The sequence below is a fragment of the Entelurus aequoreus genome, linkage group LG02, assembly GCF_033978785.1.
Source record: "Entelurus aequoreus isolate RoL-2023_Sb linkage group LG02, RoL_Eaeq_v1.1, whole genome shotgun sequence".
NCBI lineage: Eukaryota > Metazoa > Chordata > Actinopteri > Syngnathiformes > Syngnathidae > Entelurus > Entelurus aequoreus.
In genome coordinates this window covers 45,980,332-45,993,446 of record NC_084732.1, presented here as the reverse complement: position 1 = coordinate 45,993,446, position 13,115 = coordinate 45,980,332, and the positions used below count along the sequence as shown (strand labels likewise).

The 13,115-nt window shown below is 39.3% G+C and overlaps 1 protein-coding gene across 1 annotated transcript in view; it reads left to right on the top strand.

Moving 5' to 3' along the window:
• aldh1a2 (aldehyde dehydrogenase 1 family, member A2) overlaps nt 1-10,764 on the top strand; it is a 35,005-nt gene extending 24,241 nt beyond the window's left edge. Inside the window, exons 8-12 of the mRNA XM_062027684.1 lie at nt 1,804-1,988; nt 2,071-2,235; nt 3,772-3,929; nt 9,798-9,872; nt 10,035-10,764. Of these exons, the coding sequence (XP_061883668.1) occupies nt 1,804-1,988; nt 2,071-2,235; nt 3,772-3,929; nt 9,798-9,872; nt 10,035-10,107 (656 nt within the window). The 3' untranslated portion in view covers nt 10,108-10,764. The remainder of the gene's footprint in view (nt 1-1,803; nt 1,989-2,070; nt 2,236-3,771; nt 3,930-9,797; nt 9,873-10,034) is intronic.
• The last annotated feature ends 2,351 nt before the right edge of the window (nt 10,765-13,115 follow it).

Sequence of the window (13,115 nt, the reverse complement as noted above, 5' to 3'; positions counted from 1 at the left end):
GATTTGGATGACAAAGACGCAGACGTGCTACCGTGAGTATGCAGCTTTGGCTTCCAAACATTTGATCGCTTGACCGTACGTGCGCGTCACGTACATAACTTTGTTTAAATATATAAGCTTTATGAACCTTGGGTTAGGTGAACGGTCTTTTGGGCTGAGTGATTGTGTGTGTTGATCAGGTGTTTGAATTGTATTGGCGTGTTCTATGGAGCTAGGAGCTAGCAGAGGAGCTAGGAGCCAGCATAACAAACACGTAGGTGTTTTTATGCAGGATTAATTTGTGGCATATTAAATATAAGCCTGGTTGTGTTGTGGCTAATAGAGTATATATATGTCTTGTGTTTATTTACTGTTTTAGTCATTCCCAGCTGAATATCAGGTACCGTGAGTAGCAGCTGCGCTTCCAAACATTTGATCGCTTGCCAGTACGTGCGCGTCACATACGTTACTTTGTTTAAATATATAAGCTTTATGAACCTTGGGTTAGGTGAACGGTCTTTTGAGCTGAGTGGTTGTGTGTGTTGTGCAGGTGTTTGAATTGGATTGGCGGCTTGTATGGAGCTAGGAGCTAGGAGCTAGCATAGGAGCTAGGAGCTAGCATAACAAACACTGAGGTGTTTTTATGCAGGATTAATTTGTGGCATATTAAATATAAGCCTGGTTGTGTTGTGACTAATAGAGTATACACATGTCTTGTGTTTATTTACTGTTGTAGTCATTCGCAGCTGAATATCAGGTCACCCCCGGCTCTCACAGCATCTTCCCTATCTGAATCGCTTCCACTCCCCACTAGTCCTTCACTTGCACTTTACTCATCCACAAATCTTTCATCCTCGCTCAAATTAATGGGGAAATTGTCGCTTTCTCGGTCCGAATCTCTCTCACTTCATGCGGCCATCATTGTAAACAATAGGGAACTTTGCGTATATGTTCAATTGACTACGTCACGCTACTTCCGGTAGGGGCAAGCCTTTTTTTTATCAGATACCAAAAGTTGCGATCTTTATCGTCGTTGTTCTATACTAAATCCTTTCAGCAAAAATATGGCAATATCGCGAAATGATCAAGTATGACACATAGAATAGATCTGATATCCCCGTTTAAATAAAAAAAAAAGATTTCAGTAGGCCTTTAAAAGTGGTACCAAATGGATGGATGGATGGCTTAAAATGCAGATAGAGGAATATTTTGGAACCATTGTCCAAGAATGTAAGGGTTCAGTCTATTAATTCTAGCTAGCTTTAGAAAGTAGTTTGCAAACTAACAAGCAGGCGGAAGCATGTCTATTTCACTTTTGTTCAAGAATGTTCTCTTTTTTGCTGTTTATGAGTCATGGAAATTGATTTCTTCACCCCAAAAATGGTATGATCATTTTCTATAAACAGGAAGTTGTGTTAAAACATTATCATGTCTATGCTCTATCATATGAATATACAGAAAAAAAATCCTAACAACATAATAACAACATAGTTGTCGACAACCTGTGGATGGATGGCTTTCATATAGATTTAAAGTAGCTCACCAAACTAGGCGAGCTGAAGCGTTAAAATGCTTTCAACATCCTTGGAAGATCTCCCTGAGGTCCGTAAATCAGGAAAGTGGACTCTGACTCACTTGGGTGCTTTGGCTACAGACCCATAAATCACAAGGGTCTATTAACTCTTTGTGTGCAACAGCAGGGTCTTTGTCTCTTTGGCACAGGATAACTCCAATAAATATTTGGGCAAAACATGTAACAAAACACAGCATAAAGAATTGGACACGATCATACCTTTGAATCAACTCCTATTTACATTTCCTCAGTGGACCTAGCTGTAGAACAAGCCCACCAGGGCGTGTTCTTCAATGCGGGCCAGTGTTGCACCGCAGGCTCGCGCATCTTTGTGGAGGAACCCATCTATGAGGAGTTTGTCAGGAGGAGCGTGGAGCGAGCCAAGAGGAGGACCGTGGGCAGCCCGTTTGATCCTACTGCTGAGCAGGGTCCACAGGTGAGAGGGTAAATCAACTACTTCTCCTGCTTCTTTTGAAAACAATCTTCCTCATCCCCCGTTGTATTCCTCCCTGCTACAGATCAGTCGCGAGCAGCAGAACCGTGTGCTGGAGTTCATCCAGAGTGGCATCAGTGAAGGTGCCAAGCTGGAGTGTGGTGGCAAAGCTCTGGGCTTGAAGGGTTTCTACATTGAGCCCACCGTGTTCTCCAACGTTCGGGACAACATGTGCATTGCCAAAGAAGAGGTAAAAATACTGTGTAGGCATATCCTGTAATAATTAGGGATAGGCGATATGGCTTTTAAATCTATATCACAATATATATGGCAGCTTTTTGCAATAACAATATATATCACAATATATATTTTTGGGCAAATAAATAACTACGTTTCCATGCACTAAATTAGTCTGATTTCTCAAGTAGTTAGTTTTTTTGTATTTTCACACTTACGTGTGAAGACCAAGTGTCCATGCACTTTCTCTAATGTGACTATTGGTCATACGCTGTGTGCCTCTCGTACACTGGGGGGGCACTTATTTCATTTTAGCGCGGTTAAATTAATTCCTTTTCCGGTTGACCTATGACGTCACACTAGCCACCTTGATTTAAGTGATGTCCGCGGTAATATTGGCAGATTATAAATAGTATGTTTCAAATAGCTATGCTGATGTTAAATAGCAGACAGCATCAACAAAGGAGCTTGGATTGTGCTGAATTAAGCCAGAATTTTACATTTCCTTAGCTACCTTCTTAAATAAATCTATGTTGCTTTTATCTACCATTGATGCACTTAAACATCCATCCATCCATCCATTTTCTACCGCTTGTCCCTTTCGGGGTTGTGAGGGGCGCTGGAGCCTATCTCAGCTGCATTCGTGTTCTGTTATTTTAATATGTGAAGCAAATAAAAAATATTCCTTCATGACAAATGCTGCTACGTTTTTATTGAATGGTATCTGCTTCCAGGCTATGTGCCGCACATTGAGACGGGTGCATGCACTATACGAATTGTTCTTTCTGGCCGCACATTCCCCCTTAGAGAGCTCTGGTTTCCAATCGCGTTATCCAGATGTGTTAATCCGATTTTTCAAAAACCAAACACGATCGGATTAAGGTGTTTCCATGTAGGAGGCATATTTAGAGCCAAACTATTTGAGAAATCGGACTAACTTAGTGCATGGACACCTACTGAAAGATCATTTCAAAACAAGTTTAAAAGGCTCCCAATTTTACCCTAGCATCATTTCCAATTGTATTATTTTCTCAAAACTATTATCAATCTAATTTTTATTTATTGTTAACATCTGGTTACTTTCTGTGGTTTCATGGTTCTGTCTACAATACGATAAATGTCAGTATCGATCGAATACCAAGTAGTTACAGGGGCTGTATTGGTCATACCAATATTTGTACTTCAAATTTTCAAGATTATTGAATGATTCTATTTTTGATCACAATTATAATCAAACAAAACATTGTGGTTGACAATGTATTTATTGTGAATAATACAATGAAATATTCAGATGTAATAATCCAAACGTATTAGTAGCAGCTAAGTTCAAATGTTCTAAGTGAGTTACCATTAAGGGTGAATGAGTTCTTCTTTGGCCCACCCTTCCACAAAGTTTCGTGGAAAACGTTTAAGTCGTTTTTGCGTAATCCTGCTACCAGACAACCAAACAACGACAAAAACATCACTTCCTTGGCTAAGTGTTGAATTCCGTCCATCAACATAAAACCTTCTGAATGAGCCATGTGTATGTTCTGAAAATGCTTTGCAGATTTTTGGACCAGTACAGCAGATAATGAAGTTCAAAACAATGGAGGAAGTGATCGAAAGGGCCAACAACACAGACTACGGTTTGGTTGCTGCGGTGTTCACCAATGACATCAACAAAGCCATGACCATATCCACAGCCATGCAGGCTGGCACTGTCTGGTAAGTTTTCAACTTTTCGAAGTATCTGCCCTTTGCCCACTTGGCACACACTAACTGTAAACTGGCGTGGTGCCATTTCACTATCATTACAAAGGAAATGTTTGGTTTTCCATTTTTCTGCCCCCGAGCGCATACATTCTAGATGTAACAACAACACAACTCCACATGTAAATCGACACCCTAATTAAATTATGTGTAATGAAATGGCTATAAATTGTTACTTCTTGCATTCACCTCTAATTGTTTAGTTGTTCTTACATAATTATTTGCAGATGCCTCTGGCTCAGCTTAGATTTCTGGCTAGCCTACATTATGAGCCAAATATTTTTCATTACTTAGTATAGTGGACTTTTTAACTTTTCCATCATTCCTGATATTCCAACATACTTTCTGATACCGTATATCGATCAGGCTTCAGTTCATTCAGTTAGTAAAAAGGTTCCATATTGTCCTATTTTTCAACCATTCTAGTCTTAGCAGTTCCACAATAATGTCTTGAATGTGTGTCCTTCAAAATGGATATTAGCCCGTTTAAAAATGTTTTTAGCAAAGCCCTACAGGAAATGTTTATTATTACATCTGCAACTTTGATGTTGTTGAGTGTTGTTTGGGCATTGTTTCAATTTGTACGATTCTGATTCCTCGTTTTAATTATAGTGCACAACGATTATAGATTTCCGATTTCTCACCTATCAATTGTTTTAATTTGAATACAAAAGTTGAAAAGTTGCTTTCCACATGAGTATACTTTCACAAATGTTTTACATTATTAAACCTCATAATAAAACATTTACGCATACCCTACTCTTTATGTGTTAGAAACAAGGACGTTCCGGTCAGGTTTTTTCTGCTGTTGATTCTGATTATTCTTGAGGGAATCACATGTATTAACAGTCATTTTTAAAATGTATTTATGGTGAATGCTATTCGCAGTATTGTGTAACCAGGGCTGCCCCAGGCTAAACTGGGGCCCCAAGCAGAATTTAATTCTCCATTTCAAAATGTCACACTTTTATTGATGTGAAACCATCTTTGTACTTTTTTGATCAAACTGAAATTTAATTTGATGAATGTTTTGTATTAAAACAAATTAATTGGAAATAAATTATTCAATAATGCATTTTTTTTAGTAACATAATCTTTATAAACCTTCCAAATTCAACTACAACTAGGATTTGAACCCAGTACCTCTGCCTTACAAAACAAGGACTAATGCTAATACTGCAATACTAATGTCTAGTCTAGTGTAGATCTGACCAATCTGAGTCCAAGACTAGATCTGACTAATCTGAGTCTCAAGAGTCTATGACTAGATCTGACCAATCTGAGTCCAAGACTAAGTCTTAACTAATCTGAGTCTTAAGAGTTTATAATTAGATCTGACCAATCTGAGTCCAAGACTAGATCTGAATAATCTGAGTCTTAAGAGTCTAAGACTAGATCTGACCAATCTGAGTCTACAACTAGAGCCGTCCAATTTAGATCTAAAACTAGATCCGATCAAATTGAGTCCAAGACTAGATCTGACCAATCTGAGTTTAAGGCTCAATCCAAATTCTCCCTGTTTCCCCTTCTTCTTAATCCTCCCCCTTGGCTTTAGCATCTAGTGCCATGGCAAAGTGATGAAACTACGCTCCTAGGAATTCGGACGTTGCTCGAGTTTTGCTACGTCAGCAACCATCTGCGTTTTCCGACAGTGATGTAAAACAGATGCAACAAATATTTATTTACTTTTAAGATGCCGTCGAACAGGATGTTCGGCTTTGCTGAGGGAGAAATAGGACACCACTTGATTGACGTGAACGCGCAAAACCAAGGGTGAAGTGCTTAAACAAGGAGAAGGGGGAGTATTCGGATTGCGTCTAAGTCTAGATCTGACCCATCGGAGTCTAAGGCTCAATTCGAATTCTCCCTCCTCCCCTCCCCTATTCTACTTGACCCTCGCCCTTGGCTCTCGCATCTAGTGCCATGGCAAAGTACTGCAAATACGCCCCTATGCATACGGACGTCGCTGTGTCATCAACCCTCGCCATTTGCCAGCAGTGATGTAAGGCAGATGCAACAAATGTTTGTTTACTTTGAAGATGCCGTCACACGCGATGTTTGGCTTTTTTGCAAGTACTGGCGCATCAGTTGCGGTACGTAAAATGTGTTTTATTCTGTATTTGTGTTTGAAGCCAATATTTACGTGCAGTAGCAAAGGTTTGAAGGCTGACTAAATGAAAATCATTAATTATTCTTATTAACTACATTTGTTCGCTTCTCTGCGTTTCTGGTCTGCTATCTTTTTCCTTGTACTCGATAGTGTAGAGAGGTCTGCGAGCTCACTTCCCTTCGAGGGAGGTACTTAGCACTTCCACCTATCTGATGGATAATTCGAACGCCTCTTGATTGACGAGAACGCGCAAAACCAAGGAGTGAGGGCAAAAACTAGGGGGAGAGGAGGGTTATTCAAATTAAATCTAAGAGTAGCTCTGGTCTAAGTGTATGAGCATGAACTGATGAAGCCTACTTGGATGACAGGCAAAACATCTTCAAAGACAAACCGAACAGTCCATTGCGATCGATTGAATGCCCTGACAACACATTCACCTGGATGAATGAGAACATCCATAGACAAGGACCTATGTTGTGCACCACAGTAGCCAGTGTGCCTGAACGGGAAACTTTGCCATTATATTACTTTCAATGACAGAGCGGGAAGCGGCTAGGAAGGAGTTTGCGGTAGAATTTCATACTATGTACCCTGTCATTCATTAATTAACATTTTATATGCATTTTTTTACGCAAAACACACTGTTCTGTACATAGGTTGGGGCGACCCGGACTGTGATCATATATTGATACTATACAACCCTTGGTATCAACACAACACTATCAATTCATGCATCCATCCATCTTCCCTCTTGCATGTGTGCCTGACAATGGCCGCTAAACAGCAACAGAGCAGAGCAACAGTTGTTGCATTATCCTCAGATTTAACATATAGCGCTCACATTTAGTTTTAAGATTTACATGTATTATTTAGATTTAACATATAGGTTTAGATTTAAGATTTAACCTTTATATTAAGATTTAACATTTAGGTTTAGATTGACCATTTAGAGCTCCCATTAAGACTTAAATTTAAGACTTATATTTAACATTTAGTTTTAGATTTATAATTAAGATTTATAATTTAAAGATTTAACATTTAGATTTAGATTTAACATTTATATGTAGATTTAACATTTGGGTTTAGATTTAACATTTAGATTTAGATTTAACATTTAGGTTTAGATCCAACATTTATGTTTGGATTTGACATTTAAATTCATATTTAAGATTTACTGTAGGTTCACATATCACATTTATATTTAAGATTTACAAAACCCAAAACCAGTGAACTTGGCACATTGTGTAAATCGTAAATAAAAATAGAATAGAATGATTTGAAAATCCATTTCATCTTATATTCAATTGAATATAATATAACATCTGTTTTATATTATATTCAGTCCATTGATACAAGATATTTAATGTTCATACTGAGAAACAATTTTTTTTTTTTGCAAATAATCATTAACTTAAAATTTAATGGCAGCAACACATTGCAAAAAAGTTGGCAAAGGGGCATTTTACCACTGTGTTACATGGCCTTTCCTTTTAACAACACTCAGTAAACGTTTGGGAACTGAGGAGCTTTTCAGGTGGAATTATTTCCCATTCTTGCTTGATGTACAGCTTAAGTTGTTCAACAGTCCAGGGGTCTCCGTTGTGGTATTTTAGGCTTCATAATGCGCCACACATTTTCAATGGGAGACAGGTCTGGACTACAGGCAGGCCAGTCTAGTACCCGCACACTTTTACAATGAAGCCACACTGTTGTAACACGTGGCTTGGCATTGTCTTGCTGAAATAAGCAGGGGCGTCCATGATAACGTTGCTTGGATGGCAACATATGTTGCTCCAAAACCTGTATGTACCTTTCAGCATTAATGGTGCTTATACAGATGTGTAAGTTACCCATGCATTGGGCACTAATACACCCCCATACCATCACAGATGCTGGCTTTTGAACTTTGTGTCTAAAACAATCTGGATGGTTCTTTTCCTCTCTGTTCCAGAGGACACAACGTCCACAGTTTCCAAAAACAATTTGAAATGTGGACTCGTCAGACCACAGAACACTTTTCCACTTTGCATCAGTCCATCTTAGATGAGCGTGGGCCCAACAAAGCTGGCGGCATTTCTGGGTGTTGTTGATAAATGGCTTTCACTTTGCATAGTAGAGTTTTTACTTGCACTTATTCATGTAGCGACAAACTGTAGTTACTGACAGTGGTTTTCTGAAGTGTTCCTGAGCCCATGTGGTGATATCCTTTACACACGGATATTGTTTTTTGATGCAGTACTGCCTGAGGGATAGAAAGTCACAGGCTTAGCCGCTTACGTGCAGTGATTTCTCCAGATTCACTGAACCTTTTGATGATATTACGAACCGTAGATGGTCAAATCCCTAGATTCCTTGCAATAGTTTGTTGAGAAATTTTGTTCTTAAACTGTTCGACAATTTGCTCACACATTTGTTCACACAGTGGTGACCCTCTCCCCATCCTTGTTTGTGAATGACTGATCATTTCATGGAAGCTGCTTTTATACCCAATCATGGCACCCACCTGTTCCCAATTAGCCTGTTCACCTGTGGGATGTTCAAAATAAGTGTTTGATGAGCATTCCTCAACTTTCTCAGTCTTTTTTTCCACTTGTGCCAGCTTTTTCGAAACATGTTGCAGGCATCAAATTCCAAATGAGCTAATGTTTGCAAAAAATAACAAAGTTTCCAGTTTGAACGTTAAGTATCTTGTCTTTGCAGTCTATTCAATTGAATATAAGTTGAAAAGGATTTGCAAATCATTGTATTCTGTTTTTATTTATCATTTACATAACGTGACAACTTCACTGGTTTTGGGTTTTGTAGATATAGATTTAGATGTGACATTTGGATTCATATTCATTATTTAGATTTAACATTTAGATATAATATTTTGATGCCATTCATCCATCCATTTTCTACCGCGTGTCCCTTTCAACAACATTTAATCTTGACCTAAATATGACGAAAATAAGCCAAATGTGAGAAATGTTTGTTAAATGTGACAAAAATGAGCCAAATGTGAGAAATATATCTGCTAGAAAAGTGTGATTGAACTTTAACATTCGGCACCCATAACGGAGGATAGAACACGGAACGGCACTTGTACTTCCGGTTTAAAGCACTAAACGAAAGAAAATATTGTGGACCTTAGCTATGTGAGCTACAGTGCTATCACAACACTCACATTTTAACATCATTTTAGGTTAGCCTGTTTATAGTAAAATAGGTCAAGGGCTAATTTTTTGCAAAATATGTTTTAGGTGTTTATAAACGGACTCTATGGGCACAAATAGTGTAAGAAAATCATTTAAAAGTCAACTTTGAATAATAGGTGTTAATTTTTTTTTTTTACAAATCTTGTATAGATAATACAATTCTGCTTTATAATAGCAAGGGAGAAGTCAAATACATGTAAAGAAGTTTTTGGTACAAAACAGTCTTAACCATCCCCTGAAATCAAGTCTCATTCCAAAGCCTTTTTAATTTGTGAATATTTCCACGTTGTCTTTTCCCAGATGGCTGATGTTAAGCAACTCCCAATCTGCAACTGACTACTTTCAGCTGTGTTTGCTAAATACTAATGGGATTATGTTATCAAATCCAGAGGGTGGCTAAAATAGCAATAGCGATGGTGATGATATTTTTCTTACATCCATCTTTGTTGCTATGATGTTCCACTTGGGCCAAAATTCCACGCCTTGAGGGTAATATATGTTTTGTGTACTTTTTAGGATAAACTGCTTCAACGCTCTCAGCACACAGTGTCCATTTGGAGGATATAAAATGTCTGGCAACGGACGTGAATTGTGAGTATGACTCGCGATGAACTGTCCGCTGAGTGTACACAATGAAGCACGACATCACTAATACTGACTTTTTTAGAGCATATTACAATATTCCTATGCCAAGAATCTCTCACACTTTAAAGCACAAGACCCATATTGCAACAATCTAATTAATGTGTGCAGGGGCGAGAGTGGACTGAAGGAGTACTCGGAGGTGAAGACCATCACCATGAAAATGGTCACCAAGAACTCTTAAGGCATCCTTTCATTTTGGGAGGCAGCCTCTTCCTCAGTACTGATCGGTGGCGAAACCAAGCAACTCTCGGTGGTGGTGACAGGCTGTAACCCTTTGGCCACACATGCCCTGAGTGACATCCACTGAACCATCCCACTGTACCTCCTCCACTAACGCCACTAAAGCACTCACAAGACAACCCAAATGACCAACAAGGCTACACCCGGGTCAACAACACCAAACTTAGCGTGAAAATGCTGCTGCCAGAGTCCGTCGCCGCACTTGCAATGCATCATTTATTCGCCGCCCATGTCGGAGGCTGTCACCACACCTCACATTGTGTCATCGCTTTTGGTCCAGCCACTAAAATTTATGCAATTAGCCTCAGTTATGAATGGATGAGATGTTAAATTCCCAATTTCAGTTGATTTCTAATTGTCTTTATTTTAACTTGACTTAACACTGTATGTCAACCTTTGACTGATGTATACGAGACGATTTGAACCTCGTCACAACTTTACTAAAAGAGGGCTTAGATGTATTTGAAATGTTATGTATCTGATTGTATTGATGTCCATCTATGTTATGTTTATACAGCCATATGCTAAAAATTTACAAAACCACCATAGTTTTTTTTTCTTTTTCTGTAAAGAAAAAAAAGAGCTTTTTCTTGTTAAATGTTTGTATGTGTCATTATTCTTGAACAACAACAACAATATTAGGGGGACTCTTTTCCAGAAAGCTTAGGACCGAGGGGCCGGACTTCTCCTTTCACTATTAGTCTTATTTTGTATACACTGGAGAGTGTCCTCTACAGTACACATTTTATTTTGGTATATTTATTTTGTCAGAGTTACAGGAACGTGCTGCTGTTTCTAAGGACCTTCTACAAAAATGTGAGTCTCTAACAAATGTTTTGAACTGTACTCGTAGGCCACCAGTTGAATAACACAAGTGATGAAAAAGAGAAGACCTAAAACAGAACCTTGAGGAACACTACTAGTGTAACTTAAGAAGTTAAACAAATTACTTCTGACTGCATCTGAAATAAACAAGCTAAATCACATTAGTAAATATAAATAACAAAAAGGAGAGGATTTAAAGGGGTGCCTTGAGGAACGCCTCAGTTATGTAAAGCACACGTTTAGACCCCGGTGTTCTGTGTTTGCTGGCAAGGTTAAAATGTAAACGCAAGGATCGGTGTTCCAAGTATCTCTATACAACAGGAGCACTCGTGTTTTCAGGAATTTTTTTTCAAAATGATTTGCCCATACTTGCCAACCCTCCCGAATTTTCCGGGAGACTCCCGAAATTCAGCGCCTCTCCCGAAAACCTCCCCGGACAACAATTCTCCCGAAAATCTCCCGATTTACAGCCGCAGCTGGAGGCCACGCCCCCTCCAGCTCCATGCGACCTGAGTGACGTGTCGACAGCCTGTTTTCACGTCCGCTTTCCCACGATATAAACAGCGCGCCTGCCCAATCACGTTATAACATCTACGGCTTTTAGAGAGTGCACAACTGCGCACACAACAAGGAGACGAAGCAGAAGAACGAGGAAGATACAGCCATGGCGACGCCGACGACGAGTAAGAAGAAGAAATACACTTGTAAATTCCAAAACGAATGGAAACAAGAATTTCAGTTTATCCAGGACAGTTCAAAGGGGAAGGGGTATGCTGCCTGTAAATTTTGTAGATCAGACTTCTCCATTGAACACGGTGGCCGAACGGATATACTCAGTCATGAACGGTCAGCGAAGCACAAAGCGGCGGAAACGCAGCACCTGTCCCAGCCCAGTATTATGGACCACCTCTGTCAGAAAAATTGTATTTAAATTATCAAAAAACTTTCCATTCTGAGTTCCCAATGAACAGACAAGAAGCTGACTCAGCTGTACCAAGCCAAACGCTTGGAAGATTCCGCTGTGTACGATAGTAACAGACGGGAGGGGTCATCCATTGTCCTCAAAAACCTGCCAAAGCTGAATCTACGACAAGCCCAGGCCCGAGGGATCTTCTTCTTTTGTCTTCTATTGTGACCGAAAACAAGGACTGTTTACATACTACCCAATCCTGTTGAGAAATGTGTTGTTGCGTAAACATTGAACATCTAAATAAAAGAGAGGACGAAAAGCTTCTTCGTCAGAGCGTGGTGCAGGATTGTACAGAAAGTACAGTGGCCATGTCTCTCCTCAATATTGAGTCCAAATTTAATTCTGTCTCTGTTTGATTCCTTGCCTTTTGTCTTGTTTAACAGATGTCATCAGGGTTTGAACCTAACATCTAATTGGTCCTTCGAGCCGGATCCAATACGTTTTGACGATTCCAGCTGGAGTGAGTGAAACCAGAGGAATGGCCACCAACTCCTGATTGAGGAAGCTGTTTTCTTCATTTTGGCTGGAATTTGAAAAACTGACGGTAATCCAAGGACAAGAGGAAGGAACGCAGAGAGCAGTGAGTACGTTTCAATTGACAGAGAAAGAAACGTCTAGGGTGTCGGAGTCCCACAATAAAATTTTAAATATCCGTGAACTATTACAAACCCTGTAAATCCTAGGCTCTAACAGGTAAATAGGCCAAATAATTAGAGGGGTGTCGGAGTCCGAAGTCCGTGAGTATTAATATTTAAAATAAAAACTGAATTAAGATAAAAACTGAAGAGGCCAAAATACTGAAGGGTGTCGGAGTCCCAGAATATCCGTGAACCATAAACAAACATACTGGAGGGTGTCGGAGTCCCACAATAAATATTGAAATATCCGTGAACTAATAACCTGAGGACGACGGCGTCCAACACAGACCTAAAATGGTCTTTTCAGAAAAAAACAAAAAACTGAATTTTTGTCCGTAAAAACAATAACCTGGAGGGTGTCGGAGCGCTACATGTATGAAACATTGAAAATTTCCGAATATCATAACACTGAAAAGTATGCATGAACGTCAGAGTGTGTGGGAGTAATCGCCATTAGGCTATCACTCCATATTAAAGTTGTGAGAAGTAAATAGTGGGTTATTGTGGAAGCTTGTA